We start from the raw sequence: 16,538 nt of genomic DNA, 5'->3' as shown, positions 1-16,538 counted from the left end.
CCACCTCCCGTCAGTACCGGGGCGCGGCCCAGATTCCCCGCGGAGGGTTGCAGGCGGGCTCCTGCCATCGCTACGTGGTCTCTAGACTTGACTTCGTCGGGTACCCTAGCCTCGTCCGGGGGATACTGCAGGAGGCGGGGAGAGGTGCACACGAGGCCAAGGCACAGAGGCCAAAGATTTATTAGGCAAAATCCTGTATTTCGAAGGGGAGTGGTGGTGGCTCTTCCGGCCACGTGGGAAGGGGGCGGCGACAGCGCTAGCTGTGCCCCACACTGGGTCGGCGGGACGCAGGTAAGGAATCCCCTCCACCCATCCCGGCGATCACCTGCACGCACCTGGGGGCGCGTCCGAGCCGCCCTGGGGTCTTCGTGGGCTGCCACCTGCACCTGCGGCCAGAAGAGTGGGTGAAGACCAGCGCGGGGAGCCAGCGCCCCCCAGCGGCCCCGGCCACGCCGCGTCCCACACTCACCTTGGCTCTTCTTCCAGACGGCGGTGCTGGAGGTGGGCGGCCCGGGTGCGGCGGCCAGGAAGGGGCGCAGGCGTGGGGGGTTCAGGCCAAAGGGCGCGGGGTTCAAGTAGGGCATAAAAGGCCCGGAGGGTGCAGGGGCGGGGGTCGTGAAGGGCTCGAGCAGCGGGAACGGCAGGGCCGGCCCCGAGGCGGGGTCGGACTCCGGGGGACGCTTGGGCGCCGGCGGCTCCTTGTCCAGGGCAGGGGGCTGCGGCGGGGCTGGGCTCTGCGCATGCTCGGCGCACACATGCAGGTGTTTGAAGAGGGAGCGGTGTGTGCGGAAGCGCAGCAGGCAGTTTTCACACCTGGGGGGCAGGCACAGGGATGGGCTGGCTCCCCACCACCCCCACCCACAACAAGGGGGTGGGGGTTGTGGTCCAAATCACACATCGGGGCTGGAGTGATGGTACAACGGGTAGGGTGCTTGCCTTTCACGCGGCAGACCCCGGTTGGCTCCCAGCCAACCCACATGGTCCTCCAAGCCCACCAGGTGTAGCCCTGAGCACCACCGGGTATGAACCAAACATACAAAAATAAATGTCCAAATCACACATCTCGTTCCCCACCTGCAGGGTTGGGTGAAGGAGCTCACTTTATGCCCACATCCCTTTAGTGGCCATGCCCCTTAGGTCACAGCCCTAAGAAAACGAGGAATGGAATATCAATTCAGACTTAGGTGAGAGCATCTTCCCGCTAAGTGGGAGAAAAAGGGCTGAGCTACGTCCATGGAGGCCCTGCCCCAGGCCGAGACCCGCCTATCAGGTCCGATTACGCTTCTGGGCGGGGCAGGCCCGAGACCACGCCCAGCTGCAGGATCTCTGGGTGGGACCCGGATGGGGAAAGAAAGGTCTGGACCCCTGATGGCGCATTTGGGGCTGGGCAGGGTCTCACTTGAAGTAGCGGTTGGGTTTGTAGTGCAGCTTGCCGTGGGCCACCAGTTCCTGCATGCTGGGGAACCTCTCGGTGCAGCTCAGCGCCGAACAGTGGAACAGTTTGCCTGGCGGGGCAGGAAAGGAAGCAAAAGGCATGCCAGGCAAGTGTCCCAGGTAGCCCCCCACCCCCCCGCACGGGGGCACTCTGCATGCCATCCGGCCCTACCTTCCAGAGACTGTGTGGGTAGGCAGTGGGTACGCAAATGCTGGGCCAGATCTCGAATGCTGGGGAAACTGAGGCAGCAGCCAGGGCTGGAGCAGGCTATTTGCTTACCTGTAGGGATACACGGAGGAAGGGAGTCACCTCCCCGCCTACGCCATCTTTTCCAAGTATCTGCCTGCTAGACAGAGATGAGGCTGGAAGGACCCTGCAGGAACCTATCGGCCATTTACCCTCTGCCTCCCCCATCAGACAGGAGGCCAATGCGAAGCTGGCCGAGGGCATCAGGGCACATCCATGGTGCCCAGGAAGTGGTGATTTCCCACGAGATGGACCACAAGTTTGCCGACAGTTTGTACTCATGGGTGTGGGGGTTGTTGAGGCCACAGCCGGAGGTGTTCAGGGATCACTTATGGCGTGGCTCAGGGGGACTAAAATGGATGTCAGGGACTGAACCCCGATCAGCTGCTTACAAGGCAAATGCCCTGCTGTACCATCTCTCCAGTCCTGTGAACTCTTTTTTTTTTTTTTTTTTTTTTGCTTTTTGGGTCATATCCGGAGATGCATAGAGGTTACTCCTGGCTTTGCACTCAAGAATTACTCCTGGCAGTGCTCGGAGGATCATATGAGATGCTGGGAATGGAACCTGGGTCACCTGGTGGTGGCGGTGGGCGACGTCGGGGAGACCGCAGGTCCTCGCTGGTCCCGGAGACTGTGCTGGTCGGACTGAGGCCAGGGCCAGGATCAGGCTGGGCAGTGTCGGGGGCTGGCAAGGATCCCTGCTGTGTCCCTCCAGCCCCACCACGTTCCCACACTGGGGGTGTGGCTGCCCGGTCAGGGCCTGGCTCCTCCCCCATGCTGGAGTAAGTGGCTGCAGTCGGGGCGACCGGGGACACCGCCTCCGGGATGGTCTCACTGGGGCTGGGCTCTGCAGTGGCCGGCTGGTTGGGGCATGGCCCCGAGGGCTCCTCTTCCTGGAGGACGGGAGAGGCTGAGAGAACCCAGGGCCAGGGGACAGGGCCGCGAGGGAACCCCTCCCATGCCGCCGCGATTAATCGCTAGGTTCTGCATTCCTGCAAGCAGCCAGATCAGCTCCCACCTTAAGGGGTCACCCCGAGGATTGAGGGAGATGGGCCGGGATCGGGTGTCCCCATGCTATCAGAAATAGCTCGTAGGTGTCCCTACCCCGGGAGGGCAGAGGCCCCACCCCCCACAACTGCAGAGGCGTGGCCCAAAGGGATAACGAGGGGTCAGAAGTGACCAAGTCTGAGAGCAGCTGACAAAGCCCGGAGCAACGCAGGCTAACGATCAGGGGCGTGGCCCGGCGGGTGTGGGCGTGGTCTTATCCAGGCCAGGCCCGGAAGTAGGATGACAGGCAAGGGTGGGAGAGTGCCCGGATGTGGGGGCGGGGCCGGCCGGCCGATGGACGCGCCACAGGCCGTTCCTCAGCAGGCCCCGCTGCCTCCCCGCGCCCACGCCCCCCGGCGCCGCGCTTACCATCCTCAGTCCGGCTCGGCCTCTCGTTCTCGCGGCTCCGGCTGAGGCCTGCAGCGCACTTCCACGGCGGCCGCGGGCTCGCTTTCACAACGGCGCCATTTTTCCGCCCCTAGATTCTCGCGAGAGTAGGGGTGGGGCCTGCCGCCCTCGCAGCTCGAGGGGGCGGAGCCTGAGTCCCTCCCGGCCTTGGCCAGACCCCCATGCCCACTGCCCAGACCAAGGCCATGCAACTTTTATTATTTTTTTTTTCCTGCCTCTCCCCTGCAGCTAACAGTGCGGCTGATACAGGTTCCATACCCAAAATCCCATATGATCCCAATGAGTTCCACCAAGAGTGATCCCTGAGCATGGAGCCAGGAGTAAACCCTAAGCACTGCTGGGTGTGGTCCAACCTCCACAGGAACAAAAGGAAATGGGTCAAAGAGTCAACAGGATGTGGGTTTGCTGAGTGGTCAGGGGCACCCATATTCAGGTGCAGAAAGCAAAATGTCAGGTGCTGGCCGTTAGACTATGCTGTGTTGAAGCCTGCTCCACTGAGGTTCAGGCCCCGGCGCCCTCTGGGCCCCTGAGCACTGAGCCAGGAGGAGCCTCTGAGCACTGCTGGGTGTGGCCTGAGAACCAAAGAGAATAGGTCGCCTCCATCACTCCCACACCAAACTTCATTCTCCCTCCCGCCCTGCAGGCTGTACTGCTGGTAGATGGGGTGCTGAGAAGCTGAACACCCCCAAGTGCCCAGAGGTGAGGGCAGTCTGCTCTGGAGAGTTCAGGGCCCCCAAGAGAGGCTGTGAACAAAAGCTGATTCAGACACAGCTCCCAGGAAATCCCCTGAAGGTAAGACCTGAGGCTACTGATAGTCCAATGAGGCCTTTCTATGTGGTTTTGTTTTGTTTTAGTGTTTAAGGGAAAGGGCCACACCCAGGGTTGGTGGGAGTTCTAGGGCCAATCAATGCAATATTCAGACCTGGGCTGGAGGCCAGGCAGGTGCCAGATGGATGGGTGGGCCCAGATTCTAATCAGAAAATTATTTGCTCCCTCAACACAAACCACTGAGCGAAACTGAGAGGGTGGAGAAGGTCCGTTCTCTACCCAGGCCTCTGTTTTCCCTCCTGTCAAATGTGGGAATTGCGGGCTCTGCCCTCACGGGGTTGAGAGAAAGAGGTGTTGGTGGGGGCATTGAGGGTGCTCAGAAAGTTAATTCATGGTTCACTTGGTAAATCTTTATTGCCTCTGTGTAACGCATCCTTGTGGAGCCCCTGAAGCTTTGCCCACTGCGTTGCCCACGGGCCATGCTCAGGGGACAGCTGGGAGGTAGGCTCGGCCACTGGAGGCCAAAGGAAAGGGGGAGTTGAGGGTGACAGGCAGGGCTCAAGGCCTTCAGTGCAGTGGTGGCCCTGGCTGGGCTGGAAGCCCCAGGATCTGGTCTCGAGCCAAAGTAACCAAGAAAAACATGAATTCCACTGGCAGGGTCTGGCTTCCCAGCAGGATGGGGGGGACACATTGGGGAGGGGGTGCAGCATCCTGAGCTCTCCTTTTTCTTCATCCGATCTTCTCCACGTAGTTTCCTGGGAAGAGGCCCTCCTGGCCATGCAGCCTGCCTTTCCACCAGCCCGAAGGGTCTGTGTGGGAGAAGAGAGAATAAGGGGGTGCCCCCAGCCTCCCACAGATTCGACCTCCCTCAGACCCTCTGGCTCCCACTTGGTTCACATCCAGATTGTGTGCTTTTTTCGTTTTGTTTTGTTTGGGGGCCATACCCGGCGATGCCCAGGGGTTACTCCTGGCTCTGCACCCAGGAATTGATGTAGGCAGGCAGGCAGGCAGATAGGGAAGGCCCCCTACCAAGGCTGGGACAGTACATTTCCTGGGCCTTCCTGAAGTTGCAAAAGTCAACCTTGCAGAAAGCAGGAACTAACAGCTGGTAAGAACCTTACCTGGTGCCAGCAACACACCCAGAGAAGCTCCAGCAGAAACAAAAGGCCAGGAAAGGAATTTCAAAGAAGACCGCCACCACTCCCAACCCTACCCCCCTTGACAATCTCCTTAGCAACAGACTTTTACCTAGACAGAAGCCCCACATGGGGGCAGGTTGGAAAATCCCTATAAAAGCCACCTTGAGGGGGCTGGAGCAATAGCACAGCGGGTAGGGTGTTTGCCTTGCACGCGGCCGACCCGGGTTCGATCCCCAGCATCCTTTACAGTTCCCTGAGCACCGCCAGGAGTAACTCCTGAGCGCAAAGCCAGGAGTAACCCCTGTGCATCACCAGGTGAGACCCAAAAAGAAAAAATAAAAAAGCCACCTTGAACAAAGGAAGGGCATATTGCCTGTGTGGACGGACACATGTGGTGCCTGAGCCCATGTGTCACCCACATCTCCCCTCTTGAGATGTGTACTTTCATGCTTTCACGTTTAATGTGTGCAGAATGTGTGCAGGGGCTCTCACCACTCTAGGAAAAGCCTGCTCTCTTTTGAGTGCGTTACTTTCTACCTCTACCACTTTCTCTTCCTCCTCCCCTTAAAAACCTCCAGGACCTGGAGCAATAACACAGGGAGTAGGGCGTTTTCCTTGCACGGGGCTGACCTGGGTTCGATTCCCAGCATCCCAGGTCCTGAGCACCGCCAGGAGTAATTCCTGAGTGCAGAGCCAGGAGTAACCCCTGAGCATCGCCGGGTGTGACCCAAAAAGAAAAAAAACCCAAAAAAAAAAAAAAAAAACACAACCCTCCAAATAAAATCTGTTTTACTTCACTGCTTGTCTACCTGAAATTATATTCTGTGAGGCAAGACGAGAACCCAGTAACCCCAGATTCCGGTGGCAGAGGCGGATGGAGAGAAAGTGACCGTCTTTCTCCTCCCCGCTTCACATAAGCCACCTGTGCGGCCCACCGACATCAGAATTACTCCTGGCAGGGGCTGGAATGATAGCACAGCGGGTGGGGGGCGTTTGCTTTGCATGCGGCCCACTGGGATTTGAGCCCCAGCACCACATATGAGCTCGGCAGTGTTGATCCCTGACCACAAGAGCCAAGAGTAAGCCCTAAGTCCAGCCTAGCGTGAAAACAAAAACAAAACAAAAAATTCCCACAGTGGACCCAGGAATGGCCCCGTGCCATTTCCACCGAGACCGACAGGGCGCGCCATTGAGCCCCAGCAGTGCGAGGGGGCGGGGGGTTTCCACCTTTAGGCGCAAGATCTATGCAGTCCCTGGCAAGGAAGGGGGCATCCTGACCAGGGTATGGGGGGATCTCTGATGTCCTGGGCGGGGGCGTGGCCGGTTCTTGGGCTGCCTGGCTATATCCTGACCTGACTCCTCCCAGCCCGCGCACCTTCCAGGAGGATCTCAATGACTTCGTTCACGTTGAAGCTCAGCTCATCCACGTCCTGGCCCACGTACTGGTACAGCGCCCGGCACCGCGGACCTTGCGCCCGTGGCTGGGGCTTGGGTCGGCCCACGCCGGGCACGGGTCGCTGCCCCACGCTGAGCTTCCTCTGTATGCTGGGGGCAGAGAGGGGGCGCTCATCACCACCCCCAGCACAAGCACCGCCCCCGTCACCGTCCCAGGGCAGCCTGAACACCACCCCCGCCGCCACCTACCCGGCGACCCCCTGGTCTGGCACGTTGAGGAACTCCCTGTTATGCTCCGAGGGGGGCCGGGCCCGCGGACGGCGGCTGGCACCCAGGGCTGAGGACGGAGGGGCCTGGGGACGCTGCTGGGAGCTCTGTCCAGGTGTGATCTCCAGGGGCAGGGGTCCCCTTCTGCCAGAGGGGGGGACCCCATTGCGGTCCTGGCCTGCAGCAGGAACAAGGACAGGCATTTAGGAGGTTTATCTGTCATATTAGAAGGATTTGGGGAGGTCCTGGGGCTAAGTTCCTCCCCTTAAAGGAAGCGAGCAGTACTCTCTACTCAGTTTGTCCAGGACTGGGCAGGCTCTGCAGAGCTAAGATACACCCCCTGGGGCTGCAGAGATAGTACAGTGTTAGGGCTTTTGCCTTGCATGCGGCCGACCACCAGGTTTGATCCCCGAATCCACCTATGATCCCCAGAGCCTCACCAGGAATGATCTCTGAGCACAGAGTCAGGAGCAAGCCCTGAGTACTGCGGAGTGCAGCCCCCACCCCCTAAAAAATAAATTCTCCCAGTCCTCTGTGTCCCGACTTTTCTTTCTTTTTTGCCTTTTGGGTCACACCCGGCAATGCACAGGGTTACTCCTGGCTCTGCACTCAGGAAATACTCCTGACAGTGCTCGGGGACTATATGGGATGCTGGGAATCGAACCCGGGTCGGCTGCATGCAAGGCAAACGCCCTACCCACTGTGCTATCGTTCCAGCCCCTGTATCCTGACTTTTTAAATGTGGATTCACCCCACGGTGTTCAGGGGCTACTTCTGATTCAGTGCTCAGGGATTACTCCTGGCAGTTCTCAGGGCACCATATGTGGTGCTGGGATCAAACCTTTCAAGGTAAGCGCCTTAGCCTTTTAATTCTTGTACCATCTCTCCAGCCACTCCAGCAGGGGTTTTGAGGGTGGGTTCTTGGAGGATGGAATAGGAGCTCGAGTGGAAAGGGAATTTGTGAGAACTGCAGTAAACCGTTGAACTGGAGGAAGGGCCAAAGGTAAGAACCATGGTGGGAAGTTGGCGAAGCCAAAGCTTTCCTGATGGGGCTGTCAGATGTAGGGAGAGAGGTCAGAGGTCAACCGGGATAGGAAGCTCTGACTGCCTGCCCAACTGGGCTTTAATTCTGTGGGAGATTTGGGAGCTCCTGAGAATTCTGGATGGAATGGTTTCTTTCTCCTTATAAAAAAAGATATCTGGTTTAGGTAACGCAACCCACAAGAAGCCACGGAAGAAAGTATATGTGTGTATGTGTGTGTGTGTGTGTGTGTGTGTGTGTGTGTGTGTGAGTGTGTGTGTGAGGGAATGTGTCTTCTCACCTCTGGGAAGTCCAGGGGCTGCTCGGGTAGGACCCTGGGCCAACCTTCGAGGTTTTCCCTGGGCTATCGTCTTCCTCGTAGGCTCTGAAAGGATGGAAGGATTTGAGTGGACTCCTGGAAGTTTAGCCTCCTTTCGTGGCTCCGCTCCATTCTTGCCTTCAGTATCCCTGTACTAGCTCCACTCACAAATGGACCATGCCCCTCCAGTACCCACTTCTCATTGGCTTGGCATTTGCACCGCCCCATTTACTAGTGAGCTCATTGGCTGCCTTTATAGTCACGCCCCCTTCCCATTTGACTCACTCATTGGTTATTTGGTTAGCTCCTCGCACGATAGCTTCCCCAGCCCCTTCGATTGGTTCCCTTGTTGGCCACGCCTTCTTTCAGGGCCCACCCTCCTCATGTCCGGGGGCCCCTTCAGTTCTGCGCAGACTCACTGGAGTTTTTGGGCAGCCCGTCCCCGACGGTGACCGTGAGGGACCGGCCGCTGGCCTTGAGCACAGCCACTTCGCCTGAGCCACGGCAGAACGTGACGCTGCGGCTGCTGCCTCCTCCCCAACCCTCCTTCTTCACCCGGAACTGTAGTCTGTGGGGACAGGAAGGAGCTGTGGGGGAGCGGCCGGGAGGGTCACTGCGCCCACCCGCCCTGGCTCAGTGGAGAGGTGCGAGGGGCAGCGCTGGGCCCGCCCCGGGGGGCGCGCGTACGTGTCGCTGAAGGTGAGAGCCAGGGGCCTCCGCGCCGCCTCCTCGAAGCGCTTGCACAGGAGGCTGATGAGCTCTGTCTTGAAGATGCTCTCCAGAAAGCTGTCGGCCGCTTCCTCCTGGAGCACGAAGAAGTCGTCCTGCCGCGTGCTGGGCGCGAGGACACGCAGGTCAGTGACAGGGAGGCGGGCCAAGGGGCGACAGGGGAGATTCAGCAGCGGGGGAGGTTCGGAGGGGCACAGGGAGGGGTGAGCCAGGGGGGACCCTGCGCGGGGGCGGGGGGGGGCAGTGCGGAGCGATGGGACAGCGGGGAGGGCGCTGGCCTTGCACGCGGCCGACCCGGCTTCGATTCCAGGGACCCCATGGAGTGCACCCCGGGCCCCGCCTGGAGTGAGCCTGCCCTGATCACTGCCAGGTGTGGCCCCCCAAAAAGCCAAGGGAGGAGACTTGCAGGACCAGGTGGGTGGTTAGCAGCAGTAAGACAGGTGACAGATGGGGGTTACAAAAGGTAGCCGAAGGTGACCAGAGGGCCGCCCGATCCAGCGACGCTGGGCACCTGAGGGCAACTCCCCGCAGAGCCTGGATCTCCAGCTTCTTCTTTAGCACCTCGCGCACCTGACCCTTCTGGGGCCCCTTCTTCACCTTCTCCCGCCCGATCACGTACACGCATTTGGGTGTCAGGATCAAGTCCCTCTTGATGGGCTGTGGGGAGGCAAGACCAGAGGATGGTGACTGGAACCTGGCCCAGGTGCGGGGTGGGGGGATCCTGTCAGGGCAGGGGGGCAAGTGCGGGGGAGAGTGTGGCCCTCCATAGTGCAGGCCATGAGAGGAATGGGAGGGGGGCTGCCAGCTTTTTGGTGAGAAATCAGTGTGTGGGGGGGCTATGTGCAAAGCAAGTGCTTTCCCCCCGGACTCTCCTCAAACCCCACTTAGCAGCCAGTTTTGTGGGGTGGTGCTGGCGTTCTGGGGGCAGGGCTCATGACTGGGGTGGAGCCTTGTTTTGGGGACGGGGCTCTTGGCTAGGAGTGGAGTCTGTTCTTGGGCGGACCTCATTCATGGCTGAGGGTGGAGCTTGTGTTCTAGGGTGGGGCTCATGGCCAGGGGTGGAGCTTGTGTTCTGGGGCGGGGCTCATGGCTAGGGGTGGAGCTTGTGTTCTGGGGCGGGGCTCATGGTTAGGGGTGGAGCTTGTGTTCTGGGGCGGGGCTCATGGTTAGGGGTGGAGCTTGTGTTCTGGGGGCGGGGTTCGTGCATGGGGTGGTGCCTATGTTCTGGGGCGGGGCTCATGGCTACAACAACCCTTCAAGAGCCAGGGATTGGCTCCACCCCTAGTCATGAGCCACGCCCCAGAACACAGGCTCCACCCCTAGTCATGAGCCCCACCCCAGAACATAGGTCCGGGTTGGTGAAGGGCACCCTCGCCAGAGAAGTGGCATCCTTGGGCACAGGCGAAATGGGGCCAGGTGAAGGTCCCATGGACAGATCTATTGGGACTTGCGAGGGTGTTCATTAGAGGAGTGCTGTGACTCGGAAGAGAGGAACGAGCGAGCAATCTTGGTGTGGGAGACATAGGACAGTGGGGAGGGCTCTTGCCTTGCATGTGGCCAACCCGGGTTCCATCCCCCGCACCCCATAAGGTCCCCTGAGCCGTGCCAGGAGAGATCCCTGAATTCAGAGCCAGGAGTCAGCCCTGAGTATCACCAGGTGTGGCCACCGCCCTCACCGCCCTGCCAACAAAATATAGAGAGGGTGATCCTGTGGGCAGGTCTGCTGGGTGAGGCGTACATTGCTGGAGAGGTGATGAGGAATCTAATGGCAATTGGGTCTGGGCCACCTGAAGGCATATTGGTTTGATTAGGGGTGTCCACACTAGTTGAGTGTATACCTGAGGGCAGGTGTGATTGGCCAGGGAAGGGACAACCTGCTGTGGTTTTTGGTTTTGTTTCTGGGCCACATCCGTGATGCTCAGGGCTCACTCCCGGCGGGGCTCAGGGGACCCTACACGGTGCTGGGAATTGAACGTGGGGGAGACGCATGCAAGGCCAGTGCCCTCCCCACTATCCTATCGCTCCGGCCCCTGCACCAGCAATAGCGCGGGTGTGTGTCCAGGCTGAGTAGATTCCTGTGTCCCGGTGAGGGGTGTACCTCTTGGGGAGTGTGTGTGTGTGTGTGTGTGTGTGTGTGTGTGTGTGTGTGTGTGTGTGTTGGGGGCGGGGGGTTGGGGTTGTGCCAGGCTGGGGCCAGTGTCCCGTCCTGCTCTGCGCCTCACCTTGAAGCGCCGGTCGTACTTGGTGACCGAGTCGGCAAAGTCCACGCGCTCCCTCTTTGCCAGGAACTGGCGCAGCTCAGGCCGCTCCTCCAGGCCCAGGTAGTCGCCAACGAAGTTCCGGTTGATGCTGTTCCGACGCCGCTCCTTCTTGTGCAGCAGGATGTTGGACGCTGCGGGGTGGGGCAGGGGGTGGGGCGGCACAGGTTGGGGCCAGGCCTTGGGCTCCCCCTACTTGCACCCCTTCCCGGCTTCCTCCACCACACCTCACCTTCCTCCCGCATCTCCTGGTACTTCCGCACGGCCACGTGGCGCCTCCAGGCTTTCTGGATGGTGCGGGCAAAGCCGTCGAACTTGCGCTCCCGCATCTCCTCCAGCAGGAAGAGCTGGGCGGATGGAAGGGGTGCGAGGTCTCAGCCTCTCCCCAGGGTCCCCCCTATCTCCCCAGCCCACTTCACAGGCATGCTCTGTACCCCAATGACCAACATTAAAAAAAAATTTGGAGGGGCTGGAGCGATAGCACAGCGGGTAGGGCGTTTGCCTTGCACGCAGCTGACCCGGGTTCGATTCCCAGCATCCCATAGGGTCCCCTGAGCACCGCCAGGAGTAATTCCTGAGTGCAGAGCCAGGAGTAACCCCTGTGCGTTGCCGGGTGTGACCCAAAAAAGAAAAAAAAATGGGTTTTTGTTTTGAGCCACAGCCTGCTATACTTAGGGCTGATTCCGCAATGTCTCCTGGCGGGCACGGGGATGCTCGGAATCGGACCTGGGTCAGCCGCACAAGGCAAGAGCTCTCCCTGCTGTCCTGTCGCTCGGGGTCCTCAGAGTATTTTTCTTCCATTGTTCTGCTTTCTCCAAGTGACCGGACCCACTTGTGGACTCTCCCCATCTGGGGTCCACGGCCCCACATTGAATTATAGCCACGTTTCTCTTCCTGGGGTCCCATTCCAGCCACATATCAGCTGTGTGGTGTGTTGAGACACGTGGCCCCTCAGTTAAGTGGCAGGTGCTGTCCATGAGAAAGGCACCCTGAGAGGGATGAGAAATGGGACCCCACATGCATTAAAAAAAAAAAAAAAATCCGGGACTGGAGCGATAGCACAGCGGGTAGGGCGTTTGCCTTGCAACCTGGGTTCGATTCCCAGCATCCCATATGGTCCCCCGAGCACCGCCAGGAGTAATTCCTGAGTGCATGAGCCAGGAGTAACTCCTGTGCATCGCTGGGTGTGACTCAAAAAAGAAAAAAAAAGTCCATATGCATCAGAGGACCTGGGCGGGGGTGAAAGAAATAGTATAGCAGGAAGGGCGCTGGCCTTGCACACACCAACCCAGGTTTGATCCCGGCATCCTGTAGGGTCCTGGGGCCCTGCCAGGGAGGATTCCTGAGCACAGAGGCAGGAGTAAGCTGTGAGCACTGCTCATTGTAGCTTCCCTCCCACCCCCATAAAGGAAACCAAGGACCCAGAGTTCCTCGCATCCGGGAACCTGGTCCCCCCCGTCTCCTCCTGGTGTTAATTCAGGGTGCTCAAGGGGGTCCTCCACCATGCCCCCTGTCTCCAGCCTGACCTGCAAGAGCTGCCCAGCCCACCTGAGCTCTTCTGGGGTCCCCCTGCACCCCAATATGCCTCCCTGTTACTCTCCCCACTCTCCAAATGTTGGGGACCAGGGAGTGAAGGAGGGAAACCTAAAAGGCTCAGGGTCACTGTCGTGATTCTAAATGCATGAACCTCTGGCTAACTCGTCCCCACACTCACCGACTCAGGGTTCTTGACGAAGACCTTGGTGCCCCCCATCTGGTATTGGTCGGGCTCCATATTGACTGCGCGGAGCAGGTGCTGGACGCCCTGACGCTCGTCCCCCCCACGCCAGTTTGGCCACGTCTCAGGGGTGAGGATGGCGTACCTAGAGGGGATGGCCGGGTGTGAGACCCCTGTGTGCATGGCAGGGGGACGCTGGGGGTGCTGGGAGGGCTGCCTCACCTCTGCAGAAACTTGGAGAACTGGCGGCGGTAGGCGAAGCCCGCGCGGCGCACCCTGATATTCTCCTTCAGGCCCAGGTACTCCACCTGGTGCTTCACCCTGCGGGGGGGAGGGGCCAGCCTGAGTACCCTGAAGGGGTGGCCGCCCTGTCTTAGGAAGGGTGCTATTGAGAGCGGGGCTGGCAGGCAGAGTCTGGGTTGGTGCTGGAAGGAGTTTGAGGGGAGGGGGGCTTCAGTGGGTCCCGGGCTGGGTGCCAGTTTTTCTCTGTGTGTATGTGGTTTTCGGGCCGCACCCGGCAGTGCTTGGGGATGACTCCTGGCGCGGTGCTCAAGGATCACTTCGGGAAGGGCTCAGGGGACCCTAAGTGGAGCTGAGCATAGAACTTTGGTAGGCTGTGTGCAAAGCAAGTGCTTCCCCCACCCCGACTCTCATCAAACCCCACTTAGCAGCCAGTTTTGTGGGGTGGTGCTGGTGTTCTGGGGACTGGGCTCATGACGGGGATGGAGCCTTGTTTTGGGGACGGGGCTCTTGGCTGGGAGTGGAGTCTGTTCTGGGGCAGACTCATTCATGGCTGAGGGTGGAGCCTGTATTTTTGGGGCGGAGCTCGTGGCTTGGGGTGGCGCTTGTGTTCTGGGGCGGGGCTCATGGCCAGGGGTGGAGCTTGTGTTCTGGGGCGGGGCTCATGGCCAGGGGTGGAGCTTGTGTTCTGGGGCGGGGCTCATGGCCAGGGTTGGAGCTTGTGTTCTGGGGCGGGGCTCATGGTTAGGGGTGGAGCTTGTGTTCTGGGGCGGGGCTCATGGCAGGGGTAGAGCTTGTGTTCTGGGGGCGGGGCTCATGGCTGGGGTTGGAGCTTGTGTTCTGGGGCGGGGCTCATGGCTAGGGGTGGAGCTTGTGTTCTGGGGCGGGGCTCATGGCTAGGGGTGGAGCTTGTGTTCTGGGGCGGGGCTCATGGCTAGGAGTGGAGCTTGTGTTCTGGGGTGGGACTCATGTCTAGGGGTGGAGCTTGTGTTCTGGGGGCGGGGCTTGTGACCAGGGGTAGTGCTATGTTCTGGGCGGGGCTTATGACTAGGGGTGGATCCTGTATTCTGTGACCAGGCTCATGGCTAGGGGTGGAGCCTCTGTTTTGGAGGCAGGGCTCTTGTCTAGGGGTTGAACCAATCCCTGACTCCTGATGGGTTGTTCTTTATTCTGCTTTTGTGGCTACAATTGGTTGTTCCTAGGGATTACTCCTGGTGGGGCTTGGGGGACCCTATGAGGTACGAGGGATCGAACCCAGGCTCCCCTATAAGCAAGGTCGGCGCCTTCCTTCCCACCTTGTGCTATGTTGACCAGACCCTAGAGCCTTGAGGGGCTCTGTGCTGCTCCTGGGGGTGAGCCAGGATGACCTGGGGGAGGGCGTAGGTCGTGTGGCTCCCAGCAATTCCGTGGGCATCACACGGGTGCAGCCGGCAGCTAGCCCCGCAGGGGACGAGGGTGGTCACCTGCTCTCCTCCCAGTCTCGGGGCTTCTTGGTCTCGTTGGGCTTGATGCAGCGGATATAGTGGGGCGTGCACTTCTTCAATGTGGCAACCAGGTCATTGGCTTGTTTCTGGGGGTTGGGGGGGAGGCGGAGTGGGGTGCACAGGTGGGTACAGATCCAAGAGAAACAGTCTGGAGTGGGGGAATCCCACAAACCCTGCGTTGCTCCTTGGCCCTCAAGCGTGAGACAAGAACCCCTGAAGGTCCCTCAAGCTCCCCACTTCACCTCGTGTGTTCTAAATGCTCAGATCCTTTCAGTGGACATGGGGAAGGCCCATGTCTGCCTGCCTTGCTGGGACAGGGACCCCAGAAGTGAGAATCAGGTGTGGGGCTGGCCAGCAGATTCCTGGGCTGGGCACAGGCTGGGCATGTGGAAGCCCCTGGTCCCAGCGCTGGCAGTCTGTTCTCTGAGCACCGCCCTATGCACCAAGGACCAGGGGTATGGCTCAGTCACACACAGGAAAGAATGCAGGGGCAGAGGAGATGGGTCAGTGGGCAGAGCACTGACTCTGTCCCCTTAGGGTCACTCCAAGTATCAAGCACTGGAGGGTATGACCCAACTTTCACTACACACACACACACACACACACACACACACGCATACGCATGCACACACACATGTGCGTGTGCCTGCACGTGTTCACACACAGAAATGCCGGGGCCAGGGACATGGCTCAGTGTGCAAAGCACTGGCTTTGCAGGCAGGAGACCTGGGTTCTGTTCCCCCCAAGTATCACCAGGAGTGCCCCTTACCCCAGCCCCAGAGCCTCCTCCCTTCCCCAGGCCCACCTTGATCTTGGATCCCGCGGTGCTGGGCCGGCCCTTCTTGTCTCCATCCAGCTTCTCTGGAAAGAGCATGCGGAGGAAGGCCCTGGGCAGAGGGAGAGATGGGGTGGGAGGGACAGCGGGACCTGGGGATGCCCTTCCCCAGAGCTGGGCTGGGCTGCCCTGATGCCTGGACCCCAGCGGGCATGGCGCCCAGTAAGTGGGGAGAAGCCAGCGTGTTGCTTTCGCTCTCTGGGTTCCTTGGTCTGGGGTGACTTCACCCTCTACAAGGGGACGGGACTTGTCAGGGGCCAGAGGCGAGGAGACGCAGGGAATGGGTGCGGGGTGGGGCTCCAAGTCTGAGCATGGGGCTGTGAGTTGGATCCCTGGAACCGACCCACATGCTGAAGGCTATTCCGGCCACGGGAAGCCCGGACAGACATCAGGCACGCGCCGGCCACAGTGAGCCCTGCTGTCTGCGGCAGTTAGTATGTATGTGGGGAAAACATGGGGTGCCGGAAATTGAACCGGGTCCTCCCCGCCTCGGCGGCTCTGCCCTCGGGCCCCATGGGTTCCACTTACTGCTCACTGGACTGCATGAGCTCGATGAGGTCAGAGAAAAGCACATCCCGGTTCCTCTCACAGAAGCCACTGACGTCATAGGAGACCTGGGGCGGGGAGGGAGACGCTGAGCGCTGGGAGCGGGGACTTCCAGCCCGTAGGGTCAGGGGTCACAGAAGACTGGCTCTGGCTCAGAAGACAGTGTGTATGGGGGTGTCTATAACATGATCCCCGGGTCCCTGCAGGTTTGATGTCCAAGGGAAGATTGGATAGGGTGCAGGCAGGGTCGGAGGAGAGATCACAGGTATAGGTTAGATTCTGGGGTGGGGGGGCAGGGGAAGAGACAGCTCCCTTAGCTCCGGAGCATGGGCTTTGCAGGTGGGAATCCTCGGTTTGATTCCAAGCATCATATAGTCCCCTGAGAACCGCTGGAGTCACCCCAAGGCATTGAGCTGAGTAGCCCCTCAGTACTGCTGTGAGCCCAAAACAGAGAGGCAGAGAGAGGGCTGGGTGTGGGACAGCAGATAAGGCATTTGCCTGGCATGTGGCTGACCCGGGTTGGATTTCTGAGCCCCACCAGGAGTGATCCCTAAATTCAGAACACCCCCCTCTGCCCCCACCCTTTAACCCAGCTCCCTGGCTAGTACGGGGGCACTTTATTATCATTTGGGGGGGGTCACACCCAGCGATGCTCAGGAATTACTCCTGGTGGGACTTCTTCGG

At 59.9% G+C, this 16,538-nt stretch overlaps 2 protein-coding genes across 3 annotated transcripts in view; both read right to left on the bottom strand.

Annotated features, from left to right (window-relative positions):
* Positions 1-162: 162 nt before the first annotated feature.
* Positions 163-3,221, bottom strand: ZNF414 (zinc finger protein 414). 2 transcript variants are annotated; one of them, XM_055125092.1, is made up of 6 exons: positions 3,098-3,221; positions 2,256-2,574; positions 1,607-1,714; positions 1,400-1,505; positions 470-813; positions 163-386 (listed from the first exon to the last, which is right to left on the bottom strand). In XM_055125092.1, the coding sequence occupies exons 1-6, from the start codon at positions 3,098-3,100 to the stop codon at positions 322-324; spliced, it is 945 nt and encodes a 314-aa protein (XP_054981067.1). In that variant the 5' UTR covers positions 3,101-3,221; the 3' UTR covers positions 163-321. The 2 variants fall into 2 exon arrangements, with proteins under 2 accessions (XP_054981067.1, XP_054981068.1); XM_055125093.1 differs by lacking the exon at positions 1,607-1,714.
* Positions 3,222-4,325: 1,104 nt separating this feature from the next.
* Positions 4,326-16,538, bottom strand: part of MYO1F (myosin IF) — a 30,568-nt gene continuing 18,355 nt past the window's right edge. The window contains exons 14-27 of the mRNA XM_055125043.1: positions 15,837-15,922; positions 15,279-15,360; positions 14,453-14,559; positions 12,972-13,070; positions 12,747-12,894; positions 11,265-11,379; positions 10,997-11,166; positions 9,286-9,431; positions 8,733-8,879; positions 8,465-8,613; positions 8,028-8,111; positions 6,688-6,883; positions 6,419-6,588; positions 4,326-4,713 (exon numbers count right to left, since the gene is read on the bottom strand). Of these exons, the coding sequence (XP_054981018.1) occupies positions 4,634-4,713; positions 6,419-6,588; positions 6,688-6,883; positions 8,028-8,111; positions 8,465-8,613; positions 8,733-8,879; positions 9,286-9,431; positions 10,997-11,166; positions 11,265-11,379; positions 12,747-12,894; positions 12,972-13,070; positions 14,453-14,559; positions 15,279-15,360; positions 15,837-15,922 (1,779 nt within the window). The 3' untranslated portion in view covers positions 4,326-4,633. The remainder of the gene's footprint in view (positions 4,714-6,418; positions 6,589-6,687; positions 6,884-8,027; positions 8,112-8,464; positions 8,614-8,732; positions 8,880-9,285; positions 9,432-10,996; positions 11,167-11,264; positions 11,380-12,746; positions 12,895-12,971; positions 13,071-14,452; positions 14,560-15,278; positions 15,361-15,836; positions 15,923-16,538) is intronic.

This window comes from Sorex araneus, chromosome 2 (genome assembly GCF_027595985.1).
Source record: "Sorex araneus isolate mSorAra2 chromosome 2, mSorAra2.pri, whole genome shotgun sequence".
NCBI lineage: Eukaryota > Metazoa > Chordata > Mammalia > Eulipotyphla > Soricidae > Sorex > Sorex araneus.
The sequence above is the reverse complement of the archived record's forward strand: the minus strand, read 5'-3'. Positions and strand labels throughout refer to the sequence as shown.